The following is a 20976-nucleotide window of genomic DNA, read 5'->3' as shown; positions in this document are numbered from 1 at the left end:
ATACCTGTGAATATGTAAACTTGTTAACCATTTCATTGTTCTAACTTTTCAGGTAGTCTTGTTCCCCTTTTAAGTCCCTCCCTGGTTGTCTAAAATGAAAGCCATTAGCATCCTCCCCATTAAATAGAGATGTTGCCCTTCCCTCAGGACACCATTTATTGTCTTGCTACATCAACATTATATGTACCTGTACTTTCTCTCATATCCAAGTGAATTGTGGACCTAACATTTGAGTGGTGCAGTCAAAGCTGTAAAGCTGGTGTTCAGGGCACACACATTGTCCATTCAGTTCAATGGCAGGAAATTGAACATAGGATAACTCTATACCAGGTCCCACATACACAATTCATGAAAGTCATGCTGAGAAGTGACAAGCATTTGTAAGGCTGCAGGATTGTATTCATACCTAAGTGATGACTCTCACCATTTCTTGTGGGAGATAGTGGGGAAGTGTTAGCATTTGTAAAACACAGGATGCTAAGAGAATGCCCAGATATTGCAACAGTAGTTATAGGATTCTTAATATTCTATAGGGCTGCAGGACTGTGTATATGGAGAGAGAGAGAGAGAGAGAGAGAGAGAGAAAGACAGAATGGCACTAATTTGGCATCAGGCAGAATGTCACAGCCTTGGGGAGGTTTCCTTAAGATGAATGCTTGTTAACCAGCCTTCTGTTTAATGGAGGGGTAGTCCAGAGTATTGAAACCTTCTATAAGCCCCTGTAATGCCACTCATGGGGGTCTCACAATTTTACAGCTACAAGTGTACTGCAGAGTCTCGGGGTCTCTCAGATATGTTTTCTGCTTCAGTTATCACATCACAAGCAGGTAGAAGAGTAACTTTATTTTTATTCCAAATGAGTGCAAAATGAAATGGCTCTCAGTCAATAAGTTATATTGAATAGCAGATTATCAGTTAGCTAGTCTGTAATGGAAATGTCCCTATAGCTCAGTCCCACTGGAAATGGATAGCTATGAATTTTTCACATGCCTCCTTGACTCTGTTGTCCTGTTGTCACTCAAAATTTGTGAGTGGATGCCTGTGAGATTTCATAGAAGTCCCCAGTGGCTGTCTGAAATGGTCTAGTGGCATAGAAATGAAAGGTCACCATCACTGTCAAGGCAACTGGGATGGGATTCCACTTTATCCAAGAGATCACAGATGCTCATTCACTAGTTGTCAAATGTAGGAGATAATCTCTTGGGGCATTCATGAAGGGCTTTTGCCCAAAACGTCGATTTTTCTGCTCCTTGGATGCTGCCTGACCTGCTATGCTTTTCCAGCACCGCACTCCCGACTCTAATCTCCAGCATCTGCAGTCCTCACTTTTGCTATCCTGACATGATGTTGACATTCACTTTAGATTTAGATTTAGCTTTTATTGTCATGTGTGCTTAAGTACCAAGTACAAGAGTACAGTGAAAAGTATACTATGTCATCATACACAGCGCCATCTTAGGTACAAAGTACCGAGGTACAAAATCATAGTTCCAGAAGTAAATAAAAAAAATAAGTTTGAACTGTTCAGCACTACAGTTGACTTAGTATTAAAAATAGAAAAATAAAGAAGTAATATTAAAAGTCAAACAATACAGTCGTTTCTTAAGCCATGGGCCTGCAAATGCTCCAAGTTGGTCTTTCCCCAAGATGGCTCACTTTCCACTGTGCTGGGCATGCTTTCAAATTTTATACCTGAATTTATAAAAGGTTGATATTTTGTGTAAAAGGGTTTATGTTTGGGACTTGCATTTCTGCATGTACCTGTGTACTCACTGGTTTTAACATGTATATTTGGACTTGACATTCAAACATTTGAACATTTTTAACCTAGTACAATAGTTCTGTGATATTAAAATTCTGTATTCCATGTTTCACTATTTTTTAAACACCTGAAGGCTCATGAGTTAATATTTGTACTTAACACTTTGATATTTTATATATCAACTTTTTAACAATTTGAATTTTAAAAATACTGCTTATACTAATTGTCTTCCTTGTGTTTGAGGAGAAAGGATCCAGCTGAAACATCAAAATTGCGTGATTCTCAAAGTGAAAGTGATGAAATACTTCCATTGCCAAAGCAGGCATTATGGGTAGGTGAAAAATTTTTCTTACCAAATTATCCACACACATTGTCCATTCAGTTCAATGGCAGGAAATTGAACATAGGATAACTCTATACCAGGTCCCACATACACAATTCATGAAAGTCATGCTGAGAAGTGACAAGCAAGTGACTGTTCAAAATAGATTTTTGCAAAGAGACAAAACTGCCATTTCTTTCTGATTGACAGAAAAAAACCCAGCAAACATCCCTGGATTTTATATTTTTAAATGGGATCCATACATTAAGTAAGACAACTGAAATCAGTATTGATTTAGTACCATTTAATGTAATAAAATCTTTAGATCTGCTTCAAACATGAATGTTGTGAAATTAGAGGAAATGACTGAGAGAACAATGAAATGATGGTTTTTAAAACAACGGAAGGAAAGAATGTGAGAGAGGCTCAAATAGTGTTGTAAAAGGTGATTCTTACTTGAACGTCTGCCACAAACTGAAGAATGTGTAAGATTAGGTAATTGAACTGGGGAACATTCAAAAAGCATTATAGGACATGGAAGATATTGTGGAGGTAGAGTGGGAAAAGACTAGAGAATTATTTGTATACAAGAATTTTAATTTTAATCCATTGGAGACCAATTCAGCAGATGTAAGCAAGGTGATTCATAAGTTCCAGTCCACAGGCATTGTTAGTTAAATCTATTACTAGGACAAATAGCTTTTAGTCACTCTGCACTGGCACAAACCATACAGCAGAGGTTTCTTGATAAAATTAAGGTAGCTGGGTAAAAGTGTCAAGCACAACAGGAGAAGGCTGCATCCTATTTGACAGTACCCTGCCTCAAGAGTATGTAAGCTTCACTTGGCATTCTAAGATATGTCTGAATAGGTAGTTGTTCCATTTGAGCTTTCCAAGGGTGTAGGAGGCATTTAGCCAATGCTTCAGCTATCATGAAATATGTGGCAGACTTGATGAACTAACTATATCTTTTTCTTCCAGTCAGTTTCATATCTTTGTGTGATGCCTTCAGATAAATCTGTTCTCAAGGATGACTTGATGTATCTACCTATTTGCTACGGCAGGCCACCATGGCAATATAGGCAAAAGTGAGGACTGCAGATGCTGGATTTCAGAATCAAGATTAGAGTGGTGCAGGAAAAGCACAGCAGGTCAGGCAGCATCCGAGGAGCATTCCTAATGAAGGGCTTTTGCCCGAAACATCGATTTTCCTGCTCCTCGGATGCTGCCTGACCTGCTGTGCTTTTCTAGCACCACTCTGATCTTCACTATGGCAATATAGTTTACCTTGACTCTCAAGGTGAAGTTCTCCCTTCACATACGCATCTTGTGGGTTTTCCTTATTAAGTATTTTCTCCCTCCCGGAGACTTCAATTGTTCCAACCCAAATTTCATTTTACTTTAATTTTTGGCTCATCTCACTTTGATTGTTTTAATCCAGAGGCAGTTACGAGCCAAGCAGCTTGCTGTGCGTCTGGAGTCACATGTAGACCAGGCCAGGTAAGGATGGCAGTGCCTCCACTGAAAGACATTAGTAAACAAAATGTGTTTTCCCAACAATGGATTCATGATCATTGACAGACTCTTAATTCTAGATTTTCTCTTAATTCTGCATTTTGGGAAAGCAACTCTTAGCAGGATGTGTACACTTAATGGTAAGGTCCGAGAGAGTGTTGCTGAACAAAGAGACCTTGGGGTGCAGGTTCATAGTTCCTTGAAAGTAGAGTCGCAGGTAGTAGGATAGTGAAGAAGGCGTTTGGTATGCTTTCCTTTGTTGGTTCAGAGTATTGAGTACAGGAGTTGGAAGGTTATGTTGCAGCTGTACAGGACATTGGTTAGGTCACTGTTGGAATATTGCTTGCAATTCTGGTCTCCTTCCTATCGGAAAGATGTTGTGAAACTTGAATGGATTCAGAAAAGATTTACAAGGATGTTGCCTGGGTTGGATGATTTGAGCTATAAGGAGAGTTTGATAAAATCTTGAGTGGCATGGATAGGATAAATAGAGAAAGACTTTTCCCTGCGGTGGGGGAGTCCAGAACTAGAGGGCATAAGGTTTAAGGTGAGAAGGGAAAGATATAAAAGGGACCTAAGTGGCAACTTTTTCACACAGAGGGTGGTACGTGTATGGAATGAGCTGCCAGAGGAAGTGGTGGAGGCGAGTACAATTGCAACATTTAAAAGACATCTGGATGGGTATATGAATAGGAAAGATTTGGAGAGATATGGGATGGGTGATGGCAGTTGGGACTAAATGGGTTGGGATATCTGGTCAGCATGGATGAGTTGGACCGAAGGGTCTGTTTCCATGCTGTACATTTCTATGACTCTATGACTCGATGTCAGTTTCTGTATGGATTCTGTGCCAATGCCTTATCATTTAAAATATGTTTTCTTGCCATTCAGGCCACAATAACCACTTTATCTTGTAATTGTACATATTTGAGACCTATTCTTCAGTGCATTTTCACTATGCATTCCTTCATGTTGGTTACTTCAGATGTGACAAATACTTCTGCATACTTATACTGATAGACCAAGATTATTATGCCATATATATGTTCAGGTAATATTTTTGAAAGATCAAAAGTGGGGATGTGTGGAGGAATCATGTTATCCATGTGGCCAGGTCTGAAGTTTCAGATTGTGGCAAATCATCTAATTCTGTTATATTTTTTAAAAAGTCTATGGGCGAGTGCACACTTATCTCCAAGAGAAAGCTATCCATGATTAACTTCATTTACACTTCAATTTTTCTTGATATATTCCATTTAACTACCAAGATGGGTTATTCTTATCCCCATTTGATATTATGTTGCTTTCTCCCTGTCACTATTCTTTCATTCTAAGTGGGGCATCACATTAATTGCCTCTGCTCATCTGAGAGAGAAGCAGGGCCCAAGTCACCAGACAATGTTATAGTTGTACATTATTTTAGGATTTTCTCTCTCAGATCTCTTGTTTGCATGTTTAACTTGGATGTCTGCCAAAAGTTTGCTTATCTGTATCTGGAACATATAGAACTTTTTATCACAAGGAATGAATTTTGCGCAAAAAGTATAGCTTCTTAAACATAACTTCATACTATTTGCAGAGAAGCTCACTTTTTAAACTCATTTCATCAAACTAGATTTGAATTAGATTACTTACAGTGTGGAAACAGGCCCTTCGGCCCAACAAGTCCACACCGACCCGCCGAAGCGCAACCCACCCAGACCCATTTCCCTACATTTACCCCTGCCCCTAACACTACGGACAATTTAACATGGCCAATTCACCTAACCTGCACGTTTTTGGATTGTGGGAGGAAACCGGAGCACCCGGAGGAAACCCACGTGGACACTGGGTCTCTGGTGCTGTGAGGCAGCAGTGCTAATCACTGTGCCACCGTGCCGCCCACTTCTTTCTTTGTTTTTCTTTTTTTTAGGCCTCGATCAGGAGGACTTAGGCGTCGGAGAAAGCGCTTCTATCTGTGATGCTCTTGCATTACCCCTAGTTTAACACGCTTCTAGTCAAATGTATGGTATGCTCCCACTGTAACAGGTGAACTCTGTGAATACAATTTAATTTTCACAGGGGGAGTCAGGCAAGGTGACCGTGGAAAGCTTGGCCAGATCTGCAGCATCCAAAACTGCCAATGGCTGTGTGTGGTGAATCCTGGCTCCATCCTGTCTCTTTGTAAAGAGGGGGTAACTGGAGTGGTATCAAAGTTCCCCGCACCCCCTCCCTTTTCCAGTTCTTAAGTTCTGAGGACCAATGGGTGGGACGGTGGAGTGCATGTTTGTGCATACCACCTGGGGGTGCTGGCCTTGGATTTCCATTGCTGTCATGACCTGGTCATGGAGGTAGACTGATTTTTTGCATGATTTGTTGCACTGCCACAGCTTCTGGGCAGTGAGGACTGTTGTGTTCCATATGCCTGTGTACTAGTGCTCTGCTCTGTACATTTGGATGAACTCCCTGATTGCCACAGGGTTCCCTGCCTGGGGTTCAGCAAGTGGCTGGTCCAAAGGCTAATGACCTGCAGTGTTTATTCCTGGGCCAGCTGTTGCTGTGAACTACTCACCAGCACGTGTTTTCATCCCTTCCAGCCTAATGTTCCCACCAAGGTGAATGCCTCAGGGCTGGTTAAGGAGTAGGTAGTAGCCTTGCCAATGCCTCCTCTGTGGCTTCGGTATTCTCTATCTCAAAAGTCCAGGAGGGTGTCTATGGGAGAAATTGACATTTCTCCACAGATGACATGAGTAGGCTGGCTGTACCTGCAAGACATGAGAAAGACTGTGTTGCAGCCAGTGGTTAGAAGAGATGTATAATGAATGAGATTGAGAGCAGAATGTGAGAGTGGCAGTGGCATGCAGAGTGATAAGCATTTATTTGGAGGGACATGGGCGTTTATGCTGCTCCTCAGGAATGGTTTCTAACCTCTTCATTGAAGGCAAGGATTCTCTCCTCGTGGTGGTTAAGGATCCAAATGTTGCAAAAATTTCAGCCTTGTTCTGCCCTGTTATGGGCGGTCTTCTCCTGTAACAGCAGAAAACTGCGGAATGAATGAGATAACAGTGGGTGGCACAGCCATTAGTGCTGATACATGTGTGGAACGGTGATGAGGTGTTCTGAAGAGGCAGCGTGCTTGTGGAGGTTAGGGAACAAGAGCAAATGAGGGAAGGTATTGCATATAATAATGAGTATGATAGAGCATAAGCCTTGGTGGAAGGAGGGTGCAGTAGCAAAGATAAAAGCTGTCAGGTAGCAAAGAGGATAGTGTGGCACTTACACTGCCTGAACAGAGAAGATGATTGATATTCTTGTGGCATTGCAAGCCATTCTTCCGCACTCTGGAGGGGCACTTAACCAGGTGTGACCTCAACAGGCTGACAGTGTTTGCCAATATGGTCTCCTGTGCCAGTTTTCCTGTAATAGGACACCTCTCCTCTGGACCACCTTGTTCACCAGGACATCAGATGCATTTTGGAAAATTGCAGTACCATCTTCCCCTTCTCCATCATGTTCTGACTCTGCCCTTAACTGAATAGGGCAGCTTTGGAAAACCAGTGCTTGTCTGGAAACATAGTAGCCTTTCAAAGATGACAGATGCAAGGAATGCCATTTTTTGGGTGAATATCCACTGAGAGGTGAGTTATTCTGGGAACTGTGTAATAAGATACAGTGGAAATTGGATGTGAGAGACAGCATAGAGATAAGATAGATAGAATATCGCAAGCGACTTCACTAGTCCTTGCAGACAACAGCTATCAAAACACTCAGTGCCACTCACAATTTAAAGGTTATTTAAAATAAAGTACAACTTTACAGTTAATTCATGTGTAGTGTATCCTGATTTTGGTTTGATTGTTAATTTAAAAGTTATGCAAAGTGAAAACTTGTCCATTACTTTCTTTCTTTGGGATCACATGGTAAGCTTTCTGGTTTATTGGTTTCCATCGAGATAACAAAGAAAGGTCAAAAATAATATTTGTTTTAAATTTGTAAGTATATTACACAGAATTTATAAGTGTATTACACAGGATAGAAACAAATCAAATGACCCAACACATCTATGTTGGTATTTGTAATTCATAAGAACTTTCTCTTCCTTAACTTTACTTCATTGTACCAACCTTCTATTTATTTCTGGCATTAAACTTGTATAAGAACTCGGGCTGTAGTTTCTATGTACTACATTATGCATTACATTATATAAGAAATAACAGGTAAGAAATAGGAAATAAAAATCAGTGATAGAAGTAACTTATAGCCTACCGAATAATGTATGAATAGTAGATTAGATTACTTACAGTGTGGAAACAGGCCTTTCGGCCCAACAAGTCCACACCGACCCATTCCCCTACATTTACCCCTTCATCTAACACTATGGGCAATTTAGCATGGCCAATTCACCTAACCTGCACATTTTTAGACTGTGGGAGGAAACCGGAGCACCCGGAGGAAACCCACACAGACACGGGGAGAATGTGCAAACTCCACAGAAACAGTTGCCTGAGGCGGGAATTGAACCCGGGTCTCTGGTGCCGTGAGGCAGCAATGCTAACCACTGTGCCACCGCACAGCCCACAAAGTAAGACAGAGCCATAAATCAAAGAATAATCAGAGTTCTGTGAAGAAACTACTATAATAATCCTATACAATTATAATCTTCATGTAGACTGGATGAATCAAAATTGGCAAAGGTGGCTTGAAGAATGAGACCATTCTGTATGGGACATTTTCTTAGATCAGTACATTGTGGAAGCAACTAGGGAACAATTTATTTTAAGGTCTGGTGATATGCAATAGGACATTAATTCATTGCTGTGGTTCTGTGTACTAAATACCATGCAAGGACTGCACTAAACACTATATAGTACAAACAGGAAGACAGCTAACAATCCGCATACATGAACATCAACTAGCCACGAAACGACACGACCAGCTATCCTTAGTAGCCACACACACAGACAACAAGCAACATGAATTCGACTGGGACACCACTACTATCATAGGGCAAGCCAGACAGAGAACAGCCAGGGAATTCCTAGAGGCATGGCATTCATCCACAAACTCCATCAACAAACACATCGACCTGGACCCAATATACCAACCACTACAGCGGACAGTTGAAACTGACAACCGGAAGCGGCAGGGACAGACCACTATAAACACCGGAGGAAACATCAAAGAAGCGCTTCGCAGGAGGCTCCCAAGCACTGATTATGTCGCCTAGCCAGGGGACGAAACGTTTGCAACAAAAACTTCCAGCTCGGCGAACAGAACCACAGCAATGAGCACCCGAGCTACAAATCTTCGCACAAACTTTGAACATTAATTCATGATGTCATAGTAAAGGCAAGTAGAATATTATTTAAAAAGAGAGAGATCACAGAATGCTGCTAAGGATCTAGATGTCCTTGCATGTGAATCACAAAGTTAGCATTTAGGTCCAGCAATTAATTAACAAGTCAAAGAAAATATTTGACCATTATTGCAAGAGAGGTGGAGTAATAAAGTGGGTGACTCTTTCAAGAAGTGGACTTTGGAGAGACCATATCTGAATTATTGTGTACAGTTTTCGTCTCTGAAGGAAAGATATACTTACATTGGAAGCAGTTCAGGAAAGGTTTTCTATGCTATCTCCTGGGGTGATGAGGCTATCTTCTGAGGATAGGTTAGGCAGATTGGGTTAATGCTCATTCGAGATTTAAAGAATAAGAGATGATTGTATCATTTCTCAAGGAACTTGAAAGGGTAGATGCTGAGAGGATGTTTCCTCTTATGAAATTAAGTGTCAAAGTTGAAAACAAGGCTTTTCCAATTAAAATGGCAAGTGTCAAAGTTGAAAATAAGGTTTTTCCAATTAAAATGGACAAGTGAATGAATTTATTTTCTTCGGATTTTTGTTGTCCAGAATTATTTTCTCCAGAGGGCAATGAAAACTGGATTACTGAATATAATCAGGACTGAGTTAGGCAGATGTTTTATCTTCAATAGAGTTGAGGGTTATGGGGATATATAGGTTGGAGAATGGAGTTAAAGCTAGAGTCAAATTAGCCATGATCTTATTGAATAGTGGAGCAGGCTTGATTGGTTGAAAGGCCAATTCCAGCTCCTAGTTCTTATGATTTTATGAAAATATAAAAAGCAACAGGGAGGGTGTTGATGTAGTTTACTAAAATACTATTGGCAAAGTGAAGTAGAGAGTTATAATAATTTGGAGCATGCAAAGACTTTATGGCCCATTAAATTTGCTCCACCATTCAGTATGATTATGGCTGATCTCAGGTTTCAAATCTATTTTGCTCTCTTCCACATATCTTTGGTATCCTGATAGTTTGAAACTTGGTGTTATTTCAGTCTTAAATGTATTCAATAATAGTGACTCCATGATCTTCAAACAACCTTTTGAGTAAAGTAATTTCTCCTTATTCAGTTCTAAATAGTCAGTCTCTTATCCTGAGACTGTGCCTCCATGTTTTAGATTCTGTGATCAGCAGAAGTAGTCATTCAGCACTTACCCTATGAAGACCCTTTAGAATTGTACACATTTCAATGAGTTTGCCTTTCATTCTTCTGAACTCCAGAAAATATGGACCTAATTTGCTCAGCCTCTCATTCATGGATGGATAATTTAGTGAAACCTTGCTGTAGTGCCTTCTCTACAAGTATAGCCTTTCATAAATGTAGAGACCAAAACTGCACATAGTATTCCAGATGTTGTCTCACCTTGATTATTATAAGACTTCTCTACCCCTATACTCCAATCTTGTAGCATTTACGCCTTACATGCCATTTATGATCCCAATTGCTTGTTGTACTTGAATGTGTCCTTTCTGTATTCTTTGAATAAACACATCAAAGTCTCTTTGACATCAATACGTACATGTTCCCATCTTTTAAAAATATTTCCATTTGCTATTCTTATGACTAAGTTGAAAAGCTTCACAACTTGATAAGTTAGAGCTTTTTTTAGCAGCTGAAAAAATTAAGTATTACAAGGTTTCAGATTATGAAAATTTATGATTGAATCAATTGTGATAGATTGCTCCACAAGTGAAATAGCTGCAAGAGGAGATAAATTTAACATGATCAAGAAACAATTAAAAATGTCAGAGAAAAGAATCTTTAGATTGTCAATGCTTAGCTTTGAATTTTTGACTACAAGCAGTTTCTGAAGTGGAACCTGAAATGACTCCACAGAGGCCAGTATCCTGTCACCAAGTCACCCTTGATTTATACATGAACAGTCCTTGAGTACAGTATTATCTCATAGAGTTAGGCACCAGAGTGTTTTATGTTCTAACTTAATTAGTTTGTACAGTTTTGGATTATTTGTTACTTTTGTTAGACCTTCGTTGTGTGACTTTTATATCTATCATGTTATTCCAGCCATGTAGTTTTTTTTTGTCATTATCTCTCTACCTTAATTAATTGGATCATAGGTCGTCCCTACACTTGCTATTTAGCTGTTGACACTTCACTTACACTATGTGTACTTACCTTTTGACATTCTTAATTGCCTGGAATTATCTTACTATTACCTCTCTGCATATAAATTCTGCGGTGTGGCAATGCTGGTATTGGACTGAGCTGGACAAAGTTAAAAATCACACAACACCAGGTTATAGTCCAACAGGTTTATTTGGAAGTACATGCCTTCATAACGCTGTAAACTGATGTTGTGTGATTTTTAACATTATAAATTCACTGTCTGTGTGACTCCCTTCACTTCACCTGATGAAGGAACAGCAGTCTGAAAGTTTGAAATATCAAATAAACCCATTGGACTATTACCTGGTATAGTGTGACTTCTGATTTTGTCCACTCACTGACACCACATAATTTTCATGTCAGTCAGGGCTACCTGACTGGACCAGATTAACAGCCCCAATCAGGGAACCCATGTTCTAGGAGGTTCAGCGAGCTGACTCTGTTACCAAGACTACATTCTTATTTCTTAATTCTTATTCAAGGGAAATGGATTTTTGCTTGAAAAAAAGGAATGTTAAAGGTTATTGGTGGCAAGCAATATGAAAGATGATGGTTTTTAATGTTTAATTTGTGACATGACGCATGTGATTCATATCAATATCATTTATTTTAGAGTTTAGCCTTTAAACTAATGGCATGCGGGTTTTGGTCAATGTATATGAAGGCGTTCAATATCTGACTTATCAATACTTCTAGAGCCATGATTTTAAACGAATATATGTCAGACTGTAGCTGACTGGGAACTCCTGGTATGACAATGGGATTTGTATTGCAAAGGACATAACAAATTAACTGCAACAGCATGGAAAGGGTAAGAACAAAACAGACCCAGATTATTTGAGATCTGAAACATGATCAAATTAGGTCAGATAGGTTAGCTGCAGGGAACTTACATAGACTTTGGGGAAAGTATTATGCTGAAAAAACACAATTTGGCTGAAACTTTTTTAAACTTTCAATGATCAGAACAACGTGCAAGAAAGTCCAAGGTAAAGAGAAAATAACCTTTTTTAAACTGTATGAGACAATAGTGCTAATTTGTTCACAAGTAGATAAAGAAATAGACCCAACCAATCAGTAATCTCATCCAATACAGTGTGAAAGGTTGTTTTCTCTTTGCTGAAAACAAACAATGCTGGAGATCACAGCAGGCAGCATCCATGGAGAAAGAGCAAGCTAATGTTTCAAGTCATGATGATTCTTCATCAGAGCTGCCGATTTCTCTTTACATTTGTATATCTTGCGAATTATTCTAGTGAGTGCAAGATTCAACAAAAAGAAACACAGTAGAGAGTTAATATTTTTCTTAATTCCATATTTTAAAAAAGGAAAAGAATGATCAAGTGTCTTTTAAAGTATTACAAACTTTAAAATATTTCTTAAAGCAAAAAAGGACTGGTAGACAAAAATGCAATTGGTTTGAAAGAATGAAATTGAATTTATATACTTAATGTGACAGTGCACTTCCTCAACTTTTATAATTCAAATTGTTTACTGCTGGCTTAGATTTTCTTAATTTCGGAGAGAATGCAGAAGTACAGGCCATAGAAATGGCAGGACCTTAGTGTAAATTTAATTTTTCTTTTTTAATATTGATTTCATGGGGTCAAAGGGACCAACAATTTTATTCTTCTGGGGAAGGTGAAATGAATGAACCAGCTTCTCTCCCACTGTCCTCCACTGTTCTCTCATTCCGCGCTCAGAGATCCAATTCTCAATGTGTGAATACCTTCTGGTCCATGCAAATTAGATGTTCTCCTAAAGACTTCTACAGACTATAGTGAGGTCAGAACCCATAGTACTGCTATGTGCCTCTGTCAAAACTGTGTCCATGTGTAAGTTCAGGATCTTTATTAACAATTGAAAATTGTTTCCTTAGGATGAAGATGTGCAAGAAGATAACATAAGACATCGAATTTTAGCTAGAAGAGAAACTATAAGGAAGAGGGTATATTATTTTATTTTGCCATATAATAAACAGTCTCATCTTTTCTCCTCTTCTTCAAAGATTTCACCTTTGCTCACCATTCATCTAACCACACAGCAACTTCCTTGCTCAAACAATTTTCCTTTTCACCTCATAACTTTTGTATCAAGTAACACTGCTTTTTCATTCTTCTTGTATTTCATTTTTGTTGTTTTCCAATTTACTTATACTCTTGTTCCCTCAATTTCACCCTCCAGATCAACTTCCAAAATGATTTTAACACTTCATAGAACTTTGCCACTTTCTAGGTTTTTTTTACTTTGACTCATTAATTTTCATCAGTTTCTAATCTCATTCTGCATCCATATTTTCCATGAGTGATTCTATTGGATTTTTGATTATTATGCATCACTATAAAAATTAGTAGTACATCCCTTGTTAATTTCCATCTCTCTCCTTTCATCCTTTTCAACACTGCTGGTCTACTTGATTTACTTAATATCTCCCTTGTCCTTCAGTTCAATGGACTTGCACCTCCACGTCCCTCCTATCTCCAGTATTCCCCAAAAAGGTCCCACCCAGCCTCTGTTAAATACAATTCATCCAGCGTATGACTGACCTAGTCTTGCTTTGTTCACCTCAAGCAATGAATGTCACTCTATGAGATCAGCCTCCTCTCCTCATCTGAGATAATCCTGAAGGGTCAAAATAACTTGAAACTTCTAATAACTTTCTTTTGCTTTGCTTTGATTCCTCAATATAAAATGGAAGTTTTTGGCTCACTTAACCATCTCCCTTTCCACTGCATATATATTTCTTTCCTCTCCATCAGGGCTTGTGATCTTGTCTATCTTATCTCGTATCTGTCCCATTTCACTAAGCCTGAATCCCCAACTCTTTTACTCTGGATTATAGCCAAACCCAAAGGCTGCCTATTGTTAGGCCAGAGGCTAAATAAAATGTTAATGGCTTCCTTTTCTGAAACTATGTCCTTCTAAGCCTGGAAAGTGGTGGGTGAAGCAGGAGACCTCGAGTGGTGGCGATGGTGGCAGCAACACCATGAGGAGCCGGACATGGCTCCACCCAGTTGGGGGTCTCCTGGTGAGCAAGGAGGAAGTACTAGGCTGACTCCCCTGGCCCACATTTGCAGTCTGTGCCAATGGTCCAAGTTCATGGCTAGGCCTGGGTGCCAAAGGAGTGGCAGCATCGCCGAAAGGGACAATGGAGGACTCTGATGACTGGTGGCAGCATCTGGGGGAGCGTTGGATGGGGAACAGGATATATGGAATCTGTGCATTCCCAGGCCATCGGCTGTTGCAATTTTGGCAGCAACGTAGGCCCATAACTGTGATCTTTGAGCACATTATAAAGACCAAGGAGCCCATTTCAGAGACTGGCTGATGTCAAGCAACCGAATGGAGGAGCTGTGGAGGAGGAACAAGAAGAGAGAACGATGAACTCTATTGCAGTAAAATCTTGCACTATATTCAGTACTTCAAGATGGCGCTGGAGCATGGTGACACTTTGTATATAAAATCCAAAAAAAACTTCACTATCTTTTATATACACGTGACAATAAATCTAAATTTAAGTATTATCATTACTTTGTTTTGAAAAAGTTACCATTTATCTTCTTCAAATCCTTTTAAATCCCTGCCTTACTTTCAAACTACTTTTCTGCTTTGTTTTTCAAATGGATGGAATCACCATCCAGCTCCCCAAGATCTGCAACCCCACCCCACAGCTTCATCTCTTCTTTTCATAGGCATAGATATAGAAGATAGGAGCAGGAGAAAGCCATTCAGCAATTCAAGCATGCTGATCATCCAACTCAAGAGTCTAATCCTGCTTGCTCCCCGTAACATTTGGTCAATTTGCCCCAAGTGCTATATCTAGCCACCCTATGAAAACATTCAATGTTTTGCCATCAACTACTTCTGTGGCAATGAATTTCACAGGCCCACCACTCTTTGGGGGAAGAAATGTCTCCTCATCTCAGTATTAAATGGTCCATCCTAATCCTCAGACTCTGACCCCTGGTCCTGGTTGCACCCACCATCAGGATCATCCTCGCTGCATCTACCCTGTCTAGTCCTGATAGAATTTTTAAAGTCTCTTTGAGATCCCCTCTCACTTGTCTGAACTCCAGCAAAAACAATCCTAAATCTAGTCAATCTCTCCTCATACATCAGTTCTACCACCCCTGGAATCAGTCTGGTAAATGTTCGCTGCACTCCCGTGAGAGCAAAACCATCCTTCCTCAGAAAAAGGAGACCAAAATTGCACACAATATTCTAGGTGTGGCCTCACCAAGGCCCTGTATAGCTGCAACAATACATTTCTGCTCCTGTACTCAGACCTCTCGCAATGAAGGCCAACATAGCATTTACCTACTTTACCGCCTGCTGTACGTACACCTGCCGTACCTTTAGCGACTGTTGCACAAAGACACTCAGGTCCAGCTGCATACTCCCCTCTCCCAATTTATAACCATTCAAGTAATAATCTATCTTCTTGTTTTTGCTCCCAAAGTGAATAACTTTGCATTTATCCAAATTATGTTATACCTGCCATTGATTTGCACACTCATCCAACCTGTCTAGATCATGCTGAAGCAACTTTGCATCCTCATCACAGTTCACCTTCCCACCTAGCTTGGTATCATCTGCAAACTTTGAAGTGTTACATTTAGTTTCCTCATCCAAATCATTAATATATATTGTGAATAGCTCAGGTCCCAGCACCGATCCCTGTGACACCCCAATACTGCCTGCCAATTTGAAAAGGACCCATTAATTCCTACTCTTTGTTTCCTCTCTGTCAACCAGTTTTCTATCCATCTGAATGCACTTCCCCACTCTCACGTGCTTTAATCTTGCACAACAATTTCTTATGTGATACCTTGTCAAACGAATTCTGAACGTCCAAATATTCCACATCGACTGGCTCCCCCTTGTCAACTCTATTAGTCACATCTTCATAGAACACATTTGTCAAGCACAAATTCCCTTTCATAAATCCATTGTGGCCTTGTCTGATTCTGTCACTGCCTCTGTTCAATGAGAGTTTTCGTTGCAATAAAACTTTTGTGGTTAAAGCCACCATTACTATGTCCATACTTTTTGACTATTCTAACTAATATTTCTCTTTGGCCTATTGTGCTACTTCATTCTTCTAATAATTTCCTTATCAGTCTAGTTTAATGATGCTAATCTAATCCATTTCCACTTCTACTTAACTCAGTTATAAATATTTCTCAATTATTTTAAGTCTACTCAAGAACTGTTTCTCTATTTCAGCCCAATTCCATCATTGTTTCAACATTTATTTCCATGCTAGAATCAGTGACATTATTTATAAGGGTGGAATAATCTCTCATGTCCAAATCCAAACCTCTGACTCTACACAATTTGCATTCTGTCAGGATGATAGATTTATCTCAAGTAAAGCCATGAATAAATGAGAACTTTCGTCAACTTGATGTTCATGCAGGGTAAGCCAGATGTCGTACTATCTCCATGTCCTATTTAAACCAAATTAGGCCATGGGAATAACAGTTGTTTATTTCCATCTGTCCCTTACTCATTTCTGCTCCCCCTAGATTCTCCTGCAATTCCCTTTACACTACATACTCTTCTGTTTCTTTGCTATTTGAAGGTTTGATTTCAACAAAGTTTAGCAGTGCTTTTTTAAAAAATGTTTTGGATCTATCTTAAAAGAAACCAGACAACTAAAATTTGATTTAGCTAATACAATGATCAGCATTTGCCAGATATATGCAAAGATAATTATCCTCAATTAATTATTGTTTTCTTTTTAGCTTGCTGAAGAATCTGAACATGCATTACTACTTGACCAAACTGAAAGGCATAGGAACAAGAATTTAGAAGAAAGTAAGTTTTCTATTTTGTACAGGCACATGGGTCCTAAAAAATGTATGTAAATTGAACACAACATCTGTAATCCTTTGTATGAACTGAAAGTTTCAGATGTAATGTATTTCTTAACAAACTACTGCATACCATTGAAAATTTATTGTATGATGTACAAATGCAAATTTTAGAATTGCACATTAATGTACAAATATGCAAAAGAAAAAGGCAGGAGAAGACTTGCTAGTCCACTAAGCCTGTATAATTGTTTTCCTACATCCATAAACTGACCCTATTACCTCTCCCTCCAAACGACATGTACTTTTAAAGAGAAGCAAAAGCAAATGATCATTCAGAATTCTCGGTCAATTCAAAGGGGAGAATTTTGAAATCCATTCTCAAGTCCAGAAGTTGATTAAACATGCTTCAAAAGACTGTAGTGACTAGAGGTCATAGTGCCCAGTTTCCCACCTTTTATTTTATGTGATGTCACTGAAAGCTTGGACTATTTTCAACTTCTATTTAAACATGTTGAGTATAGGTATTTGGAGGTCACGTTGTGGCTGTACAGGACATTGGCTAGGCCACTTTTGGAATATTGCATGCAATTCTGGTCCGAGGGAGTGTTGCTGAACAAAGAGACCTTGGAGTGCAGGTTCATAGCTCCTTGAAAGTAGAGTCAAAGGTAGATAGGATAGTGAATACAGCATTTGGTATGCTTTCCTTTATTGGTTAGAGCATTGAGTATAGGAGTTGGGAGGTCATGTTGTGGCTGTACAAGATGTTATTTAGGCCACTTTTGGAATATTAGATGCAATTCTTGTCTTCTTCCTATTGGAAGGATGTTGTAAAACTGGAAAGGGTTCAGAAAAGATTTACAAAGATGTTGCCAGGGTTGAAGGATTTGAGCTGTAGGGAGAGGCTGAATAGGCTGGGGCTGTTTTCCCTGGAGCGTCGAAGGCGGAGGGCTGACCTCATAGAAGTTTATAAAACTATGAGGGTCATGGATAGGATAAATAGACAAAGTCTTTTCCCTGGGTGAAAGAGTCCAGAACTCGAGGGCATAGGTTTAGGGTGAGAGGGGAAAGATATAAAAGAGACCTAAGGAGCAACTTTTTCACACAGAGGGTGGTGCATAAATGGAATGAGCTGCCAGAGGAAGTGGTGGAGGCTGGTTCAATTGTAACATTTAAAAGGCATCTGCTTGGGTATATGAATAGGAAGGCTTAGAGGAATATGGGCCAAGTGCTGGCAAATGGGACTAGATTAGGTTGGGATACCTGGTCAGCATGGGCGAGTTGGACCGAAGGGTCTGTTTCCCTGTTGTACATCTCTATGACTATGTGATAGTCAATCCACATTAACAGCATGGGGTAAGGTCCCACTCTAACAGCCCTATAATTATTGCACTTGTCTATAATTTCTTTGCAATTTTGTTTCTCTACATTTTCCCCAATAGTTGGTGTCCTACAGAACACCTTAAAGCAATAAAATCATAAACTGTTGTTTCTTAGCTCTAACCAATTAATCTATCCTGGCCTTGCCAGTGATGTCTGTACCCACAAAGGAATAAACGGTCCTCTGGAACATTCTCTCTTTGGCATTGTAATATATTCTTAATCAATGCTGCCACCATCTCACATCTTTCCTGAATATCTTGCACCAAGGCATATTTAATTCCCATTTTTTTAACTAAGCTTCCATTATTGCCACAACATCAAATTTCCATTAGTCGATCTGCATCTGTCACTCACCAGCCCATTTTATCACAGCCCATATTTACACATGAATGCTCAGTAACCATAACTTAGATGTTAATGCAACATTGTTGCATTCACTCCTACTCTGATCTCCACCTAATTCTTTACTATTCACTACTCTAATGTTAGCTATCATTCCCAATTCTCTGTGCATTTTGACATTCTTTATTAATATCATCTCCTGCTTACTACACTCATGTCAAGTTCTTTTAGACTTTTTTTTAGTAGCAGCAAATTGCCCATAGGAAATTGATCCCAACATTTTTTTGTGTACCCCATCTGCCTTGTACTGGTCCCATCTCCCCCAAAATTAGTCACAATGTTCCAAGAATCTAAATCCCTGCCTCCTGCATTATCTTCTACGTAAATACTCACTGGCATGTGGCACCAAGAGTGATCTGGAGGTTAATGCTTTCTTGATTTGCCTTGTTAATTTCCTCCCTGTCTCCTTAAAGTGATTACAGGAACACATAAAAGTCATATGCTGTGGATGCTGGAGATCTGAAATTTAAAAAAATACAGTGCTGAAGGAACTCAGCTGATGATAGAGAAACAGAGTTAATAGTTTGAGTCCATAACTCATTCTGGATTTGAAACATTAACACTGTGTCTCTCTCCACAGATGCTGCTGGACCTACTGAGTTTCTCCAGCACTTCCTATTTTTATTACAGGATCATATTCCGTTTTTTTAAATTCATTGTTACCCATGCAGACTACAACTGTTGGCCATTTACTTTCTCCACTCAGAGTGCTCTACAACTGCTCAGTGCCATCCTAGATCCTGACACCAAAGACGAACCATCATCCTCGATTCAAACCTGCTCTGTTCCCATTGAATTGCCTTTCCTGTTCCAATATTCTACCCTACACCTGCCACACTCTTCTACAGCTGAGCTGTGATGTCATGGACACGTCTCACTCGTCCTCAGAACTGAATATTGGTTAGATAGTGAGATACACTCAGAGGAATTCTCTATCTGCCTAGTGCTTAATTCACTGGCAGTAATCAATTCCCTCTCAGCATATCCTTAAGTTGAAGGGGTACAAATATACTGCTTTCAACCTTGCAGTTGCACTGCAGATACACCAGCTGCTGTTCAAATCCTAGTTCCCACATGAAACAAGATATGCACTGCCCATGTCTGAACTGCCCTGCCTGTCATGGCCCCATTTGTTAGGAAATAAAATGTACCAAATAAATAATGAATTGCTAGGTATTCACCAAACAATTGCTTCTCTTCTGCTGATGTCACTTCATTTTACTTAACTCTTATTATCCAGAAATATTGGTTTCAATTTGCTGAAAAATTGAAAACACTGTCATCTTCAATCCCATGTTATTTAATTATAACTATCCTCTAGAGCTGACTGATTGAGCAATGATTGTAATTATATGATAAAGTTTAAAATTGGATTCATACTGGTTGTGGGTAATAGATGAAAAAATACCATGGGTGACTTGGTTATGGAAAATAAAATATTCAGTTATGTGAAAGAGCATAAAATATAAAAAAGTAAATAAAATTGGATTTATTTTCTAGTATATATACACTAATTAATCAATTTAGCCTCATTTTATACTTGATTAATTTAAATTAAACATTTGCTAAAGAGCTAATCACATCTTACTGCTTGTCCTGTGACATTTATTTACTTCTTAGACAGCCTAAGCCTGCTCCGCTCTGACCCTCAGTTTCTGCTCTCTTAAAAATTCAATTAATATTTTTAATTTTCCAGCTCCTAGCTTAATTAAGTGCTCTATTTGGGAGAAATATTTGCTAACAAACCACTTAGCTGCCTTGCCTTCCTCTGAAATCATGTCTTGACCAATTTTCATTTTTCAAACTTGCACAGTCCATCACCTGCTGATTCTTAGTGGATTTGATTCTCTGTTGCTGGTATATACAATGGATCTCCATTTGTTGAGTTCATTGTTATATTCACAATTTTGAGAAAGACTTTCAATATATCATCAAGGAATTGGTTGAATATAGCTGCTGTTTCTTTGATCATCCTGGCATATTTGGTGAAGAACCAATAGCCTGACCGTACCTTAGTACATCTGCATCTGCTGTGATTCTTAAAACTTTATTGTCAACAGGTGATCAATTTATCAATCAAGGCATCAAGGAGTGAACTAAGACAAAATGAATGCTCCTCCCTTAAAGATAAGTTTTGCTCATTTGGCTTTCTGCAAAGCTTCCCCATGTATTTTAATTCCAGCCTTCAATGTCAAATAAGATTATCAATGTGTACTTCTGTTCACAATTAAGGATATTTTAGTCCTAAATCAGAAGTTTTGCTTTTGGCTGGCAGGTTAAAATGAGAATAAAACATGTTCTGGAAGATC

General features: G+C 39.2%; 1 protein-coding gene across 1 annotated transcript in view; it reads left to right on the top strand.

Moving 5' to 3' along the window:
* Positions 1-20976, top strand: part of LOC122561384 (protein CC2D2B-like) — a 121400-nt gene that overhangs the window by 35373 nt on the left and 65051 nt on the right. Inside the window, exons 3-5 of the mRNA XM_087999270.1 lie at positions 2006-2093; positions 12946-13014; positions 16814-16886. Of these exons, the coding sequence (XP_087855396.1) occupies positions 2006-2093; positions 12946-13014; positions 16814-16886 (230 nt within the window). The remainder of the gene's footprint in view (positions 1-2005; positions 2094-12945; positions 13015-16813; positions 16887-20976) is intronic.

Source organism: Chiloscyllium plagiosum, unplaced genomic scaffold, assembly GCF_037043375.1.
Source record: "Chiloscyllium plagiosum isolate Xiang-an unplaced genomic scaffold, Cpla_swu_hap1 HiC_scaffold_22, whole genome shotgun sequence".
NCBI classification, from domain to species: domain Eukaryota; kingdom Metazoa; phylum Chordata; class Chondrichthyes; order Orectolobiformes; family Hemiscylliidae; genus Chiloscyllium; species Chiloscyllium plagiosum.
The sequence above is the reverse complement of the archived record's forward strand: the minus strand, read 5'-3'. Positions and strand labels throughout refer to the sequence as shown.